This window comes from Lactuca serriola, chromosome 9 (genome assembly GCF_051521515.1).
Source record: "Lactuca serriola cultivar US96UC23 chromosome 9, Lser_US96UC23_V15, whole genome shotgun sequence".
Taxonomy (NCBI): Eukaryota; Viridiplantae; Streptophyta; class Magnoliopsida; order Asterales; family Asteraceae; genus Lactuca; species Lactuca serriola.
In genome coordinates, this window is record NC_136416.1 from 13,560,361 (window position 1) to 13,576,206 (window position 15,846).

General features: G+C 35.0%; 4 protein-coding genes and 1 non-coding gene across 5 annotated transcripts; 2 read left to right on the forward strand and 3 right to left on the reverse strand.

Annotated features, from left to right (window-relative positions):
• Positions 1 to 928: 928 nt before the first annotated feature.
• Positions 929 to 3,395, reverse strand: LOC145075357 (uncharacterized). The gene is made up of 4 exons (XM_079021633.1): positions 3,252 to 3,395; positions 2,189 to 3,144; positions 2,035 to 2,052; positions 929 to 1,613 (listed from the first exon to the last, which is right to left on the reverse strand). The coding sequence occupies exons 1-4, from the start codon at positions 3,393 to 3,395 to the stop codon at positions 929 to 931; spliced, it is 1,803 nt and encodes a 600-aa protein (XP_078877759.1).
• Positions 3,396 to 5,228: 1,833 nt separating this feature from the next.
• On the forward strand, positions 5,229 to 7,539 carry LOC145076820 (LOW PSII ACCUMULATION-like protein). The gene is made up of 5 exons (XM_079022621.1): positions 5,229 to 5,574; positions 5,844 to 6,416; positions 6,514 to 6,564; positions 6,690 to 6,863; positions 7,350 to 7,539. Exons 1-4 carry the CDS (start codon positions 5,354 to 5,356, stop codon positions 6,829 to 6,831), a joined length of 987 nt encoding a protein of 328 aa, XP_078878747.1. The 5' UTR covers positions 5,229 to 5,353; the 3' UTR covers positions 6,832 to 6,863; positions 7,350 to 7,539.
• A 144-nt stretch (positions 7,540 to 7,683) lies between these two features.
• On the reverse strand, positions 7,684 to 8,512 carry PSAE-1 (Photosystem I reaction centre subunit IV / PsaE protein). Its single transcript, XM_079022622.1, has 3 exons — positions 8,152 to 8,512; positions 8,006 to 8,071; positions 7,684 to 7,911 (listed from the first exon to the last, which is right to left on the reverse strand). The coding sequence occupies exons 1-3, from the start codon at positions 8,389 to 8,391 to the stop codon at positions 7,810 to 7,812; spliced, it is 408 nt and encodes a 135-aa protein (XP_078878748.1). The 5' UTR covers positions 8,392 to 8,512; the 3' UTR covers positions 7,684 to 7,809.
• Positions 8,513 to 9,046: 534 nt separating this feature from the next.
• On the reverse strand, positions 9,047 to 9,127 carry TRNAL-AAG (transfer RNA leucine (anticodon AAG)). The gene has a single exon. It is a non-coding gene; the product is annotated as a tRNA-Leu (tRNA).
• Positions 9,128 to 13,686: 4,559 nt separating this feature from the next.
• On the forward strand, positions 13,687 to 15,463 carry LOC145073563 (Profilin family protein). Its single transcript, XM_079020112.1, has 6 exons — positions 13,687 to 14,021; positions 14,471 to 14,588; positions 14,682 to 14,751; positions 14,837 to 14,946; positions 15,022 to 15,136; positions 15,212 to 15,463. Exons 2-6 carry the CDS (start codon positions 14,525 to 14,527, stop codon positions 15,294 to 15,296), a joined length of 444 nt encoding a protein of 147 aa, XP_078876238.1. The 5' UTR covers positions 13,687 to 14,021; positions 14,471 to 14,524; the 3' UTR covers positions 15,297 to 15,463.
• The last annotated feature ends 383 nt before the right edge of the window (positions 15,464 to 15,846 follow it).

Consider the following 15,846-nt stretch of genomic DNA (forward strand, 5'->3'; position numbering starts at 1 on the left):
ATCCCTTATCTAAAGGACACGCGTATCTGATAGGATCAGAGTTGACAACGGCCTTGGAAAGCTACGATTGCAGATCAGGATCTGAAGTCATACGCAGAATAGTTATTAGACTTATCCAAGTGGGAGATTGTTGGATTAGTGTCTAAGTCCATAACTGTTTTGGTATGTACTTGACCCGATGGTGCATGGTCCTTTTGGGTTGCCTTCACCAAAGCAACTTGATATGATGAATTATGGAGAGAAAGGATTAAATATGATTTATTAATATATTATGAGAATAATATATATTAAAGGAGAAATCATATTGTTTAATTAATATTAGTCAATAATTAATTGGTAATTAGTTTTGTGACTAAAAGAGATTAATTAAACATAAGGGACTGGAATTGTAATTATAAGATAATTGCAATTTGGGCTATGGATTGTCTTAAATTAAGGAGTGGACGAATTCTATGGGGAAGCCCATAAGGAAATCGTCCAAGGCCTTAATTAAAGGAGTCTATGGGTTGCTTAGGGCTTAAGCATCCAAATTAGGGTTTCCTTATTAGATAACCCTAATAGCCTCCTATATATATAGATCCCTTAAGGACCAAAAACGTGGCTAAGCTTTCTTCTAGGGTTAGAACACGTTTTGGGCAGCCTCCATCCTCTCTCCTTTTCATCCTCTTGCTTATGGTGTTTGTGAACCATTAGAGGAGTGATAATTGTGACTCTAAGCTTTCTAAAGTCAATACAAGGAGGAATTGGATTGTTATTGCTACATAACAATCAAGGTAATATCTTAAACCCATTCTCATGTTAATATGATTACTTGTATGCTAGAATTAGGGTTTATAGTCTTTGATAACTTGCATGTACAATAGAGAAACCTAGATCCAAGCATTAGGGTTTGTATGAGCACATAGGATGTTCTTAGGACCAAAACCCATCAATGTGCTGAGGAATCATGTGGCATAGATGAGTCTTGGGCCTTTATATCTTCATTAAAAGGATCAATACGCAGAAGATCAGACTTTGTTACATTGTGGGCTATAGCAAGAATCGAGTAGAAAGGAATATGTTCCAAAAAGGTAACGTGCCGAGAAACATATAACTTCTGACTCACAGGATCATAACAACAATATCCTTTTTGACCAATCCCATACCCCAAAAATACAAAAATAGCAGATTTCGGCCCCAACTTGTTCCTTTCAACACGAGGACGAAGAACAAAACAAGTACATCCAAAAACTCGTAAGGAAGAGTATTCTGGTGGATGACTATATAACTTCTCAAAAGGAGATATTCTTGAATTCAATAAAGTAGGGATACGATTAATCACATACACAACAGTTAGGACTGCTTCTCCCCAAAAGGCACTAGGGACCTGCGCAGACAGGAGCAATGAGCGGGCAGTCTCAACAATATGACGATGTTTTCGTTCTACCACACCGTTTTGCTGAGGTGTGTCAATACATGAAGACTGGTGTATGGTACCATCAGAAGCAAGTAACTGAGTGAAATCATTAGAGGTACATTCACCCCCTAAATCACACCTGAAGCACTTAATCACAACCGAATGTTGAGTTTTAACAAGAGCTCTAAAATTGCTGTAAATACCAAAGAAATCAGATCTGCATTTCATAAGATAAACCCATGTATATCAAGTATAATCATCTATAAAAGATACATAATAGGTTGACCCACCCTTTATGGATACTGGTGCAGGACCCCACACATCAGAATGAATAATATCAAAAGGAGCAGTAGAACAAGACATACTTTTATTGAAGGGTAAAGCAGAAAATTTTGCTAGTTTGCAACCACTATAATCAGAAATATCACAAGAGTTTAAATGACCCAAAACACCACTAGATGCTAGGAAATTCAACCGTGACACAGACACATGTCCCAAACGAGAATGCCAAAGATAAAACTCAGACGACAAAGGACTCAAACAAAAAGAAGATAAATTAATGCTGGAAGCAGCAGCAACAGATACTTTGGGGACCTCCAAGACATATAGTCCCCCACCCTACAGTCGATCCTAATCACCTTTTGGGTGTGTTGATCCTGTATAACACAGACATAATCAGAAAAGAACACCCAGTTACCAGACTTGCATAACTGACTGACTGAGGCAAGGTTCAAAGTAAGTTTGGGAATGTAATAAACATTAGGAAGAGTTATATGAGAAACGGAGACAGACCCATCACCCTCAACTAGCATAGATGTATCACTAGCAGACTTAGCAGAAATAGATGACACTTGCGACAAAGAAGTAAATGATGACAAATGATGATTCATATGATGGGTTGCACCGGAATCTAAAATCCACAAAGATGAGGGAATACCTGAAGTGTTAGACGAAGAAGGACCAGAATGAGACATAGATGCAGACATGGCAGTGGGATTAGAAGCCAAATATTGTCTAAAGCTCTCAAACACCTTGGGATCCAATGCAGATGGTGGCATATGTCCAACAGATTCTGTGTCAACTGGTGGAACAACAGCAACAACAAATTGTGGAGGACGAGGGGTCCATGGAGGAGTACCAGAGGAACGTGACTGATACTTCTGTTGACCAGACCTATTTTGTTGCCCTGACTGAGGTTGAACAGATTTACCCTTGTTGACTAACAATGGACACTGAGCTTTCCAATGATTCTTCTGTTTGCAGAATGCACACTCATCATAAGCGACTCTTGAAGTTTGTCGAGATTGACTGGAGGAGACAGCAAGCACAACAGGAGTGGGAGTAGGAGTAGAGGTTGCTTTAAACCCTTTATCTGCATGGGACTTGATATGAGTCTCTTCTGTAATTAACTCATGGACAACTGAATCAACTGAAGGAAGAGGAGAGTGATGAAGAATTGTTCCACGAAGACCTTCAAAATCAGAATGCAAGGCCATCAAGAACTGAACCAATCGTTGTTCTTCCCTCCTAGCAACGTAAGGCTCAAAATCTTTTAACTCCTTAAATTCAGTAAGAGCCAATTGATCCCAAAGATCAGACATAACAACATAGAAATCTTGAATGCTCTGGTTATTCTGTTGAAGGACACGGATATCATATTCCAATTGGTATTGTTTAGCAAAATTGGACTGAGTATACAGTCTCTCCAAGTGATTCCAAACTTCCTTTGCTGTATCATACTTAGCCAACTGCATACCAATGGAATGAGTAACAAAGTTATTGATCCAAGTAATAACCTTGGAGTTATAGTCTCCCAAGCATCAAGCAATATATCATAATTCTCAGTTTGAGGCACTGTGGGTTTGGCTTTAGTCCCAGTGACATAGCCCCACATATTCTTCCCACAAAGGAAGTTCTTCATAACGTAACTCCAATACGTATAATTCTTTCCATCCAAACGAGTACTGATTGACTGAAGGGAATCATCCTTTCTAGTCATGTTGATAGTGAATGAATAACCACAATGACAATATAATAATCTGAGAATGAAAGGAGTAACAAACCAGCGGAAGCAATCACTTGAATAACGAATCAACAACAATTATGAACCAACAACAACAACGAACCAACAGTAGCAACGAACCGACAGCAACAACGAATCAACCGTAGCAACGAATCAACATATCAAAAAAAACGAGTACCAGTGATAATGAACGAAAAGGGCATGCTACAGTAACCCTAGAAAGACTTCTAACAACGTATCAAACCTCTACTCTGATACCATGATAACATTGTCATATGATTATATCAAAGAGAAATTACAAGGGTTCTCAGAGAAAAGCATTAAGACTACAAGGAATAAAGCGGATATAAATACTAGCTAGACAGAAACCCTAATGGGCTAAAGACAAAAAAGAGCCCATAAACAAGCGGGCTAATAATATAGACTAACAGAGACTATACTATCGACGTTACTCTACTAGCTATTATATCCTAATCATAGATGGATATATATTTAAATACATAGTATAGTGAGGTAACTCACCTGAACAGTTACTCAGACGATTAACAACTATCTAGACGATCCTATTGGCGATCCAACTGGCGGGTAACATGTTTAAGAATTATTAACCTATAATACTATAACTTATTAATACTTACGACAATCTGATAATGAAAGCTAGATCTTTCACTAATCCCAATAATTATTGAGAGTTTTATCAAATAAGGATCAACCATGCAGGACAGTTGGAGGTAAGATCATTTCGGCATATAGCTTTTCTGAAATCCAACAACCAAGCCAACATGCCCATTTTAGACACATATCCAATAAGTATATCAATCAATATTATGATTGAAATCACTAATAAATTTTATTTATACATTCATAACAATGACTATGAATCTAAATATAAGTTACACTTAAAGTGTAACAAGTATAACTTAACTTACAAAGATTTCTGACAAAAACCCGAATAGTTCGCAAGTAGAATTCGACCCGAACACTTTTATATCTTTGGTGACTCATGGCTCTGCTAAAAACTTCTAAAATCCAAGGGAAATTTGAGTTAAAATCTCAGAGAACCATAGAGAGAAGTTGGAAAGGTGTGAAGGAAGGAATGAGGCTTGACCCTCTATTTATAGCTGATTTTTTTACCATGTGTGTCGCGCACTCATGCTACGTTGCTCCTTCAGGTGGATGTCACGTATAGCTATCGACGAGTACTATAACTTTCATTTAGACTTTATCGGCTAATTCTCACTTTATTTTTAAAGTTATATTTTTAAATGACTTAAACTGTTAAAACCCGTATAAAAATCATAACTCCTTCATACGACATCCGTTATCAATTGTCCTTATATCGACGGGTTCATATTCACAATATCTTTAACTCTCGATTAGATTGTTTCGGCTAACAATCAGCCGATTTGAATTTCGATTCCTATGTCACACTATTGCGCCGAAACTTTGAAAAACCATAACTTCCTCATACGAAGTCAGATTTAGGTATTCTTCACATGCACACTCTCACAATTACGATTACTATGACTTTTATTAGATCACTAAGGCTAATAAGTACTATATCTCTACTTCGAATTGTATTAACAATGGGTTATATTGAATCATACTAAAGAGGAACCGCATTCATAAAAAATTAGCTGGGATTGAAGCTGTGATTCTTGGTAAACCATTGGACCATTTATATAATTTTGTCTGTATTAGAAAAAAAAAGGACTTTATTTCATAGTATTTTGCATTGATCCGGTCTCAGAGGCTAGACGTGGCGCTGTATTAATCATCCAAAAAAGAAAAGAAACTAAAATACTAAATGAAAATGATGAGAAAACAAAACAAACAACCACCCAAACCCAATGGCCAATACCATGGTGATACTACTATAACTTTAGTTGCCGCCGACTGCTGGTTCTCCGGCGACTGTTGAGTGAGCCGACGACATGTCTACGATGGCGCAGCTCGCTATCGTCACTGCCGCTTGTACTAATCTACATCAAACTTCCAAATGCTTCAGTTTTACCTTCCACATCGACGGCCACAAATTGGCCTCCGTCTTCACCACCACCAGCGGCCGTGATACTGTTACAATCAGGAGCAGAAAGAAAGCTCCTCTATTGGTCACATGCTCTGTATCTAAGCCGTCGTCCTCCACCGAAATCAGGTAATTCGCTCTTCCACACACTCACACTTATATGATGAGATGGATCGAATTGCACATCTTGTGATCCTTGCTGGACCTTCAAACTTAGTGAAATGTTTACGAATTATTTTTGTGTTCGATTTTAAGATATTAGTTTCGACAGTATCCAGATTCAGTTACTATAAGTTTGTGAAGTAAAAGAAAACCCTCCCTGGATTCTTGAGTTGTTGTAAACATTAATCAATCAAAATCAAAATCAAAATCAAAATCTTGGTTTGTTTGGTCTTCAGTTCAACAGCCAGGATCAGGAGTGAAGTTCTTACTCCTTTCAGATCAGTGAGGATGTTTTTCTATATCGCTTTCATTGCACAAGCTTCTCTTGGTGGACTGATAGCCACCACACAACTCATTGGTGCTGTGGCTAATCCTTCAAGAGCAGATTCAGTGATTGATATTGCGAAAGGCCTAGGCATAGACATAGGAGCTGCATCTCTCTTTGCATTCCTATATTACAGAGAGAACAAAATCAAGAACGCCCAAATGGCCAGGCTCTCAAGAGAAGAAAACCTGTCAAACCTTAAACTGCGTGTAGATGAAAAGAAGACAATTACTGTTAGTGAACTTAGAGGATTTGCACGTCTTGTGATCCTTGCTGGACCTTCATCCTTCATTACAGAGGCCTTCAAACTTAGTGAAACATTTACTGAACAACTCATAGAAAGAGGGGTGCTTGTGGTGCCTCTTTCAACAGATGGAAATGTACCTACTTTTGAGTTTGATGAGACTGAAGAAATGAAGGAGTTAACAAACAAAAGAAGAAGACTCTGGCAGCTTGTACCTCTTCTTACACCAGAATGGTCCGAGTAAGTGCCTTAACTTAACTAATGGTACAGATAATGGTCACTAACTTTTTTTTTTTTTTATTTTCTCATATGGTAAACATTTTTTTGCATACTCCAGGTGGCTAGATGATCAGAAAAAACTGGCCAATGTATCACCTGAATCTCCTGTGTAAGTCTTTTTTTTTTTTTTTTTTTTTTTATAAATTATTTATGAATATTGCATGCACAAGGTATTGTTGTTTTTTTCACATTCAGAAATGACAAGAAGAAATTATAAAATTGGTGAATTTGAAGGTATTTATCTCTGAGAATGGATGGTCGTGTTCGTGGGAGCGGTGTGGGGTACCCACCTTGGAATGCTTTTGTAGCACAGTTACCTCCAGTAAAAGGAATGTGGTCTGGACTTCTTGATGGAATGGATGGAAGAGTTCTTTGAAAATTCATTTATTAATTTTCAAATTTATCAAGGTTTGACTCATCTTCAGCAATGCCCTCAATTTAATGCATTTATTCTTAGGCAGTTTTAGGATTGGTAGTACTGTTACTGTATGATGGAATCTGGAAAGGAATGGAATATAAAAACCTGTTGGTTTTGTCGGGTGGAATGGAATGGAAAATGTCACTCCTTCCACTTTGTTTAATTTTCATTCCTTAGCCATGGGGTGTTTTTTTACCTTTCCATCATGGAATGGAATGAACAATTGCAGTCTAATTCATTTTTGTTTATGTAACTTTTAATGACGCTTTTTTTTTTTTTAAAATGCTCGTTGTTTCGATTAAATTACTATTTTACTTTCATTCATTAGACCATCTATTCCAATACTATTTAATTATCTCCATTTGTTGCTCCGATTTACTTCACTGAAACCTACAAATGGGTGATTCATCTTATTAATCATCATAGTCAAAGTTGATTTCAAGTAGAACTCTCATTCATTCATTTGATGGTTGCAGAAATTCAAGTCTTTGGAGAGCCAGGGCAGATAACAAGATGAAAATATGTACACAACAGCTTTGTCAATTAAAAGAGAGAGATCAACTAATTTCTCAGAATGTGGTTTTTGTATAGCGTATATAGTAGTAGTATACCATATATATTGAATTTTCTACAACAACTTTTCTTATATTGAAACTACTTTTATCATACTAACGATTCACATAACAATATATCTTTCTTTATCATATGTTCATTGAAATAAATATTATATAGAAGTCTAGTAACCCTTAATTAAGTGGCATGTATAACTATATATATGCATGATGATATTTTATGATCGAAGCAAAGGGATAGCAAACAATATATTTGATCAAATTTAGGCACTCGAGGAACTGAGAAACTATTTTTACAAATTCATTGGCAAAAAAAGACTGAAATAAAAGGAATTGTAGAATGACACATGCACAAGAAGCTCATCTAAACTTCCGTGATCTCATCCAATGCATAGTTGTTTGTGGAAACATTTGCATAATTGACTTTGTTGAACCTCACAACAACTGGATAGCGACTCTTTGGATCCTGCACATCACATGTATTATACTCTATTAATAATTCAACATCAACGACCACTTTTGCACAAAAAAATAAAAACGAAGAAAAAAAAAAGCTTTACCTGATCAACGGTCACAACTGAGCCTACACCTTTAAACCAGTAGGACTCCTTCCGGAGAATTCTCACCTGAAATTGTTTTGGGTAATAGTTAATATTTGTAGGAAAGAAAAAAGTTAGGTTAATTTTGGCTTTTGTGGAGTAATTACCTTGGCCCCTCTCTTGGGACCAATCGGAGGTGGCTTTGGTGCAGCTTCAGTGGTGGCAGCCGGTGGTGCCGCCGACGCCGCCTCCTCGGCAGCCTTTACAACCACCAGTCTGGAAGACTTGGTGTTCTTGGAGTTGGATGAAAACTTAACCATGGTGCACTTGGCCATGGTTGTGTTGGAGGTTACATTTGGTGCCACCACGAATCCAGTAGCAGCAGATGCCATGCTGCAGCTTGACATTTTCTTTCTCTAAACAGGTATGATTATATTGAATTGAATGCTGCTTCTTTTTTTTTTTCTTTTTCTTCGTTTCTCGAGTTGTTTTGGTGATGATGAACAATTTTAACTAATTGAAATTCAGTGGCTTTTTAGTTAATTTTGGGGGATCTTTTTCTTGGAGGATATCAGTGATTGGAAGTAGACTCAATGCTCTACCCACTTAAGTGTTGCCACATGGACATCCATATCCGTTGTAAGGATAATGCTATCCCACATCATTTCCATTTTAGTCTAGCTACCCTTGTGTGTATTTATCTTTTGTAATTTAATTTCCTTTTTAGTCTAGCTACTCTTGTGTGTATTTATTTTTTGTAATTTAATTTTCAAGAATCGATTATAATTAGACACGTAACCTAAATTACCAAAGTCAGTATTAACCAAAGGGCTTCTAACCCAACGGTATCAAGTGGTGCCCTCCTTTTTTGAGGTCGAGGGTTTAAGTCCCGTCGTGGACATAGGTGATATTAGTTTAGGAGTAGATTAGATTTGCCGGTTGAAAAAAAAAAAAAACCAAAGTCAGTATTATGTAAGTGGCTTTATTATTTGATGATAAGCTTAAAAAATATTTAATAGGAAACACATATTTAAAATTAAAAATTATCTTTTAAAAAACAATTGTTGAGAGTGGGATTTGAACCCACGCCCTTTCGGACCAGAACCTTAATCTGGCGCCTTAGACCAACTCGGCCATCTCAACGAATGACACCGCTCTTACAATTAAATTAGATAGCCAATAAACATGATGGTCTCTCAACTTGCTCATAGCTCTCACAAAGTCACATCCAACTTACCATTGGTTATTTGGTTGCAATGTAGTCACGCTAATGCTGCAGCCTGCATCCTTAAGTTTAAAAGAAAATTTGTCGGATTTATAATAAATGCTCTCGAATTTGAAAGAAAGCAAAATTTAATAAGTTTTTCGTCATGTTTTTAAATTGAAAGAGCTATAAATTATAACAAATATTCTTTATATGTTCTTGAGTTTTAAGGAGATGAAAATGTCATTTCTTTCGTGTTGGAATAAAGGAAGAGGAAAAGAAATTTACAAATGAAAACTACCTCCGATGGTAATTAATTGTCAATATTGTTTATATTTGGTATTTCTTTTTATATAATATTGACTATTAAACTTTTATTTTGTATTTAAATTATACTCTTATGACCGATTGTAGTAAGTTAACGTTTAATCGACAAGTTGACATATATGTGACATCTACGTATTATCTATATGATATATGAGATTGAGAAAATTACTTAAGAGGATAACCGACCGTCAGCTTTTTCATATTTGATCCTTTTTGTGTCTCGTTTTGTATTCAAATTATACATGTATGCCTTACAATAACCAGTATTGTTGGTTTCATCTCTTCATACCTTAGAATACAACTGTTACAACCAAACACTCACAAATTATTGTCGATCATAAGGGTATAATTTGAACACAAAATGTGAGTTTAATGGTGAATGGTGTACGAAAAGGGATCACATGTGAACAAAAATAACAACTAATTACCCTTTTAAGTTATTTTCCCAATTTCATGTCACATAGATGCCACGTGCATGCCAATTGAGCATTAACCTACTACATCGGTCGTAAGGATATAATTTGAACAAAAAGTTTAATAGTCGGTAATGTATAAAAAAATTGACAAAATGTAAAATACCAATGATTAGTTTACTTTATAAGTCATTTTCACTTCCAAAAAAACATAGGAATGTGAATTAGCTCCTCGAAGAAATGAATTGTGGCCATATTTTTTTGGATATTTTAATAAGATTGTTTTTTTATGTAAAACACTATAATTTCACGAAAATTTTAAAATACAATGTTTAATAAAAATTAAAGTACAATGATGTAATATAAATGAACTATGAAAATCCAATGTTGTAACAAATAAATGAAAGTATGTTGTTATTTATTGCTTTTGATATATACCTTAAAATATTTTTATTTTGAATACTCAGTCTTCTTGTATTTATAATGTTGGTAGTGAAAAGAAATACTTGAATTAACTAACTTATAATTTTGAGTTTGGGTTTAGGTCATTTTTTGTCACTTAACTTTTCACTTTGAACTCATTTGGTCACTTAACTCATTTTAAGTTTTAAAAGGTCACCAAACTTTTGGCTTTGTACTCATTTAGTCACATAACTTTTGGTTTGGTCATTTAATTTTAGATTTGTGCTCATTTAGTCAATTAACTTTAAAAATTATGCTCATTTAGTCACATAACTTTTAAAATTGTGCTAAAAAATGAACACAATTTTAAAAGTTAGGCAACAAATATGTATTGTGTATATAAACACAAAAACACTCATGTTCATCAGAATTTTGCCTTTCCAACACTGTAAAGAGGTTTAGTGTCTGAGGAGTGAGGACCAATAGTTTCTTCATAGGGGTTCAAAGTTTTTCTCAATTTCCATGAGCTGTTTAGGATCATCGTCTACTAATCGCCTACAATTAATTATAAGCAAACTCAATGCTTCATTAAACAGTTGATAACATCAGAAATAATGACAACTTATCATTTATTCTTGAATCACAGTTAGCCAACTGACATCTAAATCTAACTATTTATAAAAAAATGTCAAAAATAATGACTACATAATCATTTAATCTCGAATGAAAGTTGCCACAAAAACCTTTGAAATCCATACAAGAAAAGTTTTGAATTCTTAATGATGGGAAATTATGTCAAGATATATATAAGGGGCTGTGTAGATGTAATTGAATGGGTCATTACAATGTATTGTCGAGGTGTTTATATTATTTCGTAGTATTATATATCTAGATGTAGTATTTAACTATTTATTTACACTTTGAATATTATTGAGTTTATTTCCACTTTAGATATTAATCAGTGAAGTTTTTTGAATTTATTATTTATAGTAGTAAAAAATTAACATAATAAAACTCATTAAAAGTTAAATATTTTAATAAATAGTTATTTTTTAAATAAAGTAAAACTATAAGCTTTTTTAAAAGATGTATGTTATTAAAATTCTGAAATGGAAAAAAGGTAAGAAATGATGACAAAATGTAAGGAATAACATTCCTTAAAAATGGTTCGATCCATTAGACTAAACAAATGTTTTTTTTCCTTCATTTCCATGGAATTAACCATTCAGTTTCTTTTCTAATTTTATCATTAGAGTGATATGATTAAGTGCAAGAGTTTCAACCTCACTTGAGACCAGATTGAAATGATTCTTTAAGTAAAACCATGTTGTTTAGTGTGTGTGTAAATGATTAGATCGATGGATGTTGATGTATAAAAAATTATTAGCTTATCAATTTGTATGGTGTATTCTAGGTTTAAGCACATAGGACCAATACTCTCTCAAATGGGCCCCGTATTGTAATGATAGGGGCGGACCTAAGAAATTTCTAAAGAGGGGACAAATTTTTTTATAACTTTTCATGAGGGGCAAATATTTTTGAAGAGTCAAAATATATAATTATAGAAGGTTAAAATATAATATTTTTTCAAAAAAACCTATTTTTTAATTATTATTTTTTTTGTTGCGGGGGCAGCTGCCCCCACTGTAGGACCGCCACTATGTACTCAAACCGATGCCTATTAAGCATATATGGTCCGATACTGGTTCTATGGATTTGGAGAAAATGATATTCGCTTCCGATACCATGTAAAACCCTAGAAAAAATGGTCTTGAATGTAAGCATGATATGTTTTGATTATATGGGTATTCCTACCCATTCAAGCTTGATTTTCAACCATGATAAGGCTTTAATGTGTAGACTCTTGAGGATAAAGGTTGTAGAACGTTGTAGATTAAGGTTGCATAACGGAAGAGGAGTAAGGTATTAACTTCGGTTCTAAGCAGCCACACCCTCTGTTTATCTAGTTTCTTAGAAAGAAAGTTTGTATGTTTATGGTCAACTTATGTCGTTGATGTCATGGACTTAGTTTGATTACTTAAACCAAGTCAACAACTTTAAGTTTGTATGTTCTAGTTTAATATTTTGAATATCTACCCGTTTAGATAATTGTGTTTGTGAGCTTTTATGAAAGCCCTTAATCCTAACAATAAAGAGAAAGGTCCAAATAATTAAAAGATTTTACGATCAAACTAGAAAAAAAATTAATAGTAATTTTTGAATAAAATAAAACTTTACCTTCTTTAAAGAATCTATGACTTAACCTGCTATAAGGTGTGACAATTGTGTTTTTTAAACAATTTTACAAAAATTATGTAATATGCAAATATTTACCAGAAATTTCATCAAATGACCAAAATGAAAGGGGTGTTTAAACATTTTGATTATGAAAATTTGAGTTTTGTAGAATGATTAAGGGATTCTCAGAGGGGGCTCTGTAAAAGCCTTTTACCTTCTGAGGAATGTAAATAGTAACAAGGAATTGAAGTGGCACAGGAAAAAGACAAAAAAAAAAAAGGTTTGTTGCATAGTTTCTCAAAGGGGGCTTCGAGGAAAGGTGACTAAGGGGCTGTTTGTTTTTTTTGTGAAGAGCTGCGCAACCACTTTTGTCTGCGCCGCGCAGACAACGCGCAGACATATGCCCTCGCAGAGTGTTTGTTTTTTGGAAGTGCGCAGACCAAAAAACGTCTGCGCGAGGTCTTCCTGGCGCAGACATGGGCCACTGTCTTCAAAGGTCTTCAGACCTCATTTTAACAAAAAAAAAAAAAAAAAAAGACCACCTGTTTTTTTTTCTTTATCTTTTTGCTGAAAATGCATTTTTAATGTTTATGACATGAAATTAAGTTTGAAAAATTAATTTATTTCAACAGTTGCAGACGTTAAAAACAAACAGTCTTCTTATTGCAGACTGCAGACATTTGGTCCACCTCTTCTGCCGCAGAGGCTTGCAGATGTGGTCCGCAGACTGCAGACATTTTGGCTTCAAAAAAACAAACAGCACCTAAGGCTCTGAGGCTCTGTTCTTTATTAGTACACCTCTGAGGAACTGTTGTTCGGCTAATGAAATCCCGATTTTTGTCATGGTTAGCCGAAAACAGTCAGAGGTGTGCTGATGAAAAACAGATTCGTAAAGCCTCAACAACCTTTCCTCAGAAGGGTCTATAAGGAACTATGCAACAAACTATTCTTTTTTTTTTTTTTGTAGAGGTGTCCTTCGTACTTCAAACGGGTGCACCTAATAGAATTTTTTTTTTTTACACTACGAGTCGGAAATTGAGCAGTGACCATTGACCCCAATTCTCCACATAGGTCGGCCCTGCCCCTGTTACATTCCTCAGAACCCCTCTCTGAGAATCCTTGAACATTCTACAAAACTCAAATTTTCATAATCAAAATCTTCAAACACCCTATTTTTTTTTTGGTCATGTGATGAAATTTTTCAATATTTTCGCTCTAATTTTTCAGAAACTCTGCAAGTAATTGAATCTGACCGCGTGTATTACCCGAGCAAGAAAAAAACTTACAACGACGTTTTGTTCCCCTTCCTAGTCTTTTTATTTTTTTATTTTATTTTTTTGTCACGTAAAAGAAAAACCTAAATTGAAGAAACTATCCTGCTCTCTGCAAGACATTGAATCAGCTTGCATCGCTGGAGGTTTTGTTTACCGGAATTTGCTCTTACAGTCCAACGGTAAGCTTCTCAATATATCTAACCTCAATATATCTAAAAAAAACTAGGAATTGTTGAAATTAGTGTATTCGAATTTAAAACCCTAATTATACTTGGTACTTGGTAGGGATGGAATTTTCGATTAACTAGAATAGAATAGAGATGGTATTGTTTCGTCTTGCAATTTATGTAATGGTATGATTGACTGATGGAATACTTGATTGTTTGGTCTCCCATTCCATAATTTGCTTATAGAAATGTAAATCATTTTATGGGTTGAGGGCAATTCAGACAGACTGTTGTACTCATCATGAAAGTATACCCTTAATTTTACTACATTCTTGGTCTGAAAGTGAATGAGGCTTTTGTTTAAGTTCAAGATAAGGAGATAACATGGTTTCAGTTGTTTCACTTCACATTCAAAGAGATGGATATGTTTAGCTAATATTCAAAGTTGTGTCCCTTTTCAGGTTTGTGTGTTACTAGTATTTGTTGGCTTTTGTAACCAGCAAAAGCAAGCAATCATGGATTGGGGTTTTGTGAATAGAAACTGGGAAAAATGGGCATGTAACAATGTTGGTTTTGATGGTATGCAAAATTGCAAATGCAATAACATTTCACTTGGGTATCTAATTTCTTGCTGTTCCTTTCACAATGCTTATGTTGATTTGTAATTTACAGGTGAAGCATTAAAGGCTGCTCTCCTAATCAATTATGATCCAACCGGACCTTCTCGCCTGCTGTCTACAATGTAAGGAAAGTTATGAAGCATCCATATGTCTTTTATGAATGCCAAAGGTGATTTGAAGATAGATAGATGTTGATGCTTTTTATAGTGCAGAGGAGGAAGGGATAGAAGCAGACCCCATTGAAGTAGGCGAGTTTGTGAACTTCATCAAACGAGGCAATTACCAGAGTGAAAGCTTCTTTATTGAATCAAATCAATGTAAGTTGTTATTTGTTAAAGGTTATAGATTCTTGTTGAGAGAAGAGAAAATTTTACAACTGGTTTTGGTGGCAGATGTGGTTACATCGATACACGAGAGTTGGTTTTGTGGAAGGTGCATGAACACTTCAAAGCCTGCAGGTGAAGGAGCTATAGTATACAAGACGCCATCTTTTCTCTTTGTTGCCTTGTAAGAAAACCAACAACTTTTCTGTATTCTATTTTTTTTTTTACTGCAATTTTTTATTTTTTAATGCAATTGTAGATATGAAGGCTCCATTGGTGCAGCATCTCGTGCAATGGCTGCAGTTGATCGTTTTGCATGCCAATTGGAACGAAGAAATCTTTGATGATATTGTCGTCACTCCCTCCCTCCCTCCCTTTCTCCATTTCTTATCTATAAACTTTAATTTCTGGAAAGCAGTTAACATGCAATGCAGTGTTGGTAGCTTGTGCACATTTTGTTCAAAATTTGACTATTGTGGTCTATATATGTCACATTTTGATAACTTAAATACATTTAGGATTAGGACCAGGTTAATTTCCATATGAGGGCATAATAGTAAAACTCTTAACCCCGACCCCGATTTGAGGTGAAATCTGTTGCATTTCCTAATTTACTGGTCCTTAAACTTTCTAAAACGTTTTAAAAAACACCCACCCAACTAAAAAATCGTCATTATAAAGTAACTAACTAATATTAGACTTTTTAAAAGACCATTCCCACCAGGAATAACCGGTTGCGTAGGTAGGTAAAAAGCAGCCAGGTACGCGTAGTGAAAAGATATTATTACTCTTGAATGGTTTTTTTTCCCTATTAGCTCCTATCAATGAAAAGATTGGATCTAAATATTTGATATATATTTGGATCTTCCAATTAACTCCAATTTTTTTTTTCAT

What these genes read in the sequence shown, in the direction of transcription:
- LOC145076820 (XM_079022621.1), top strand. Translation starts at nt 5,354, where the DNA reads ATGTCTACGATGGCGCAGCTCGCTATCGTCACTGCCGCTTGTACTAAT. An exon ending in TCGTCCTCCACCGAAATCAG is followed by an intron (nt 5,575 to 5,843) that starts GTAATTCGCTCT and finishes TTTGGTCTTCAG; the next exon opens with TTCAACAGCCAGGATCAGGA. An exon ending in GTATCACCTGAATCTCCTGT is followed by an intron (nt 6,565 to 6,689) that starts GTAAGTCTTTTT and finishes GTGAATTTGAAG; the next exon opens with GTATTTATCTCTGAGAATGG.
- LOC145073563 (XM_079020112.1), top strand. Translation starts at nt 14,525, where the DNA reads ATGGATTGGGGTTTTGTGAATAGAAACTGGGAAAAATGGGCATGTAAC. An exon ending in CTTTATTGAATCAAATCAAT is followed by an intron (nt 14,947 to 15,021) that starts GTAAGTTGTTAT and finishes TTTTGGTGGCAG; the next exon opens with ATGTGGTTACATCGATACAC. An exon ending in TCTTTTCTCTTTGTTGCCTT is followed by an intron (nt 15,137 to 15,211) that starts GTAAGAAAACCA and finishes ATGCAATTGTAG; the next exon opens with ATATGAAGGCTCCATTGGTG.
- LOC145075357 (XM_079021633.1), bottom strand. Translation starts at nt 3,395, where the DNA reads ATGACTAGAAAGGATGATTCCCTTCAGTCAATCAGTACTCGTTTGGAT. An exon ending in GGACTAAAGCCAAACCCACA is followed by an intron (nt 3,145 to 3,251) that starts GTGCCTCAAACT and finishes ATTGGTATGCAG; the next exon opens with TTGGCTAAGTATGATACAGC.
- PSAE-1 (XM_079022622.1), bottom strand. Translation starts at nt 8,391, where the DNA reads ATGTCAAGCTGCAGCATGGCATCTGCTGCTACTGGATTCGTGGTGGCA. An exon ending in GTCCCAAGAGAGGGGCCAAG is followed by an intron (nt 8,072 to 8,151) that starts GTAATTACTCCA and finishes AAACAATTTCAG; the next exon opens with GTGAGAATTCTCCGGAAGGA. An exon ending in CAGTTGTGACCGTTGATCAG is followed by an intron (nt 7,912 to 8,005) that starts GTAAAGCTTTTT and finishes TGTGATGTGCAG; the next exon opens with GATCCAAAGAGTCGCTATCC.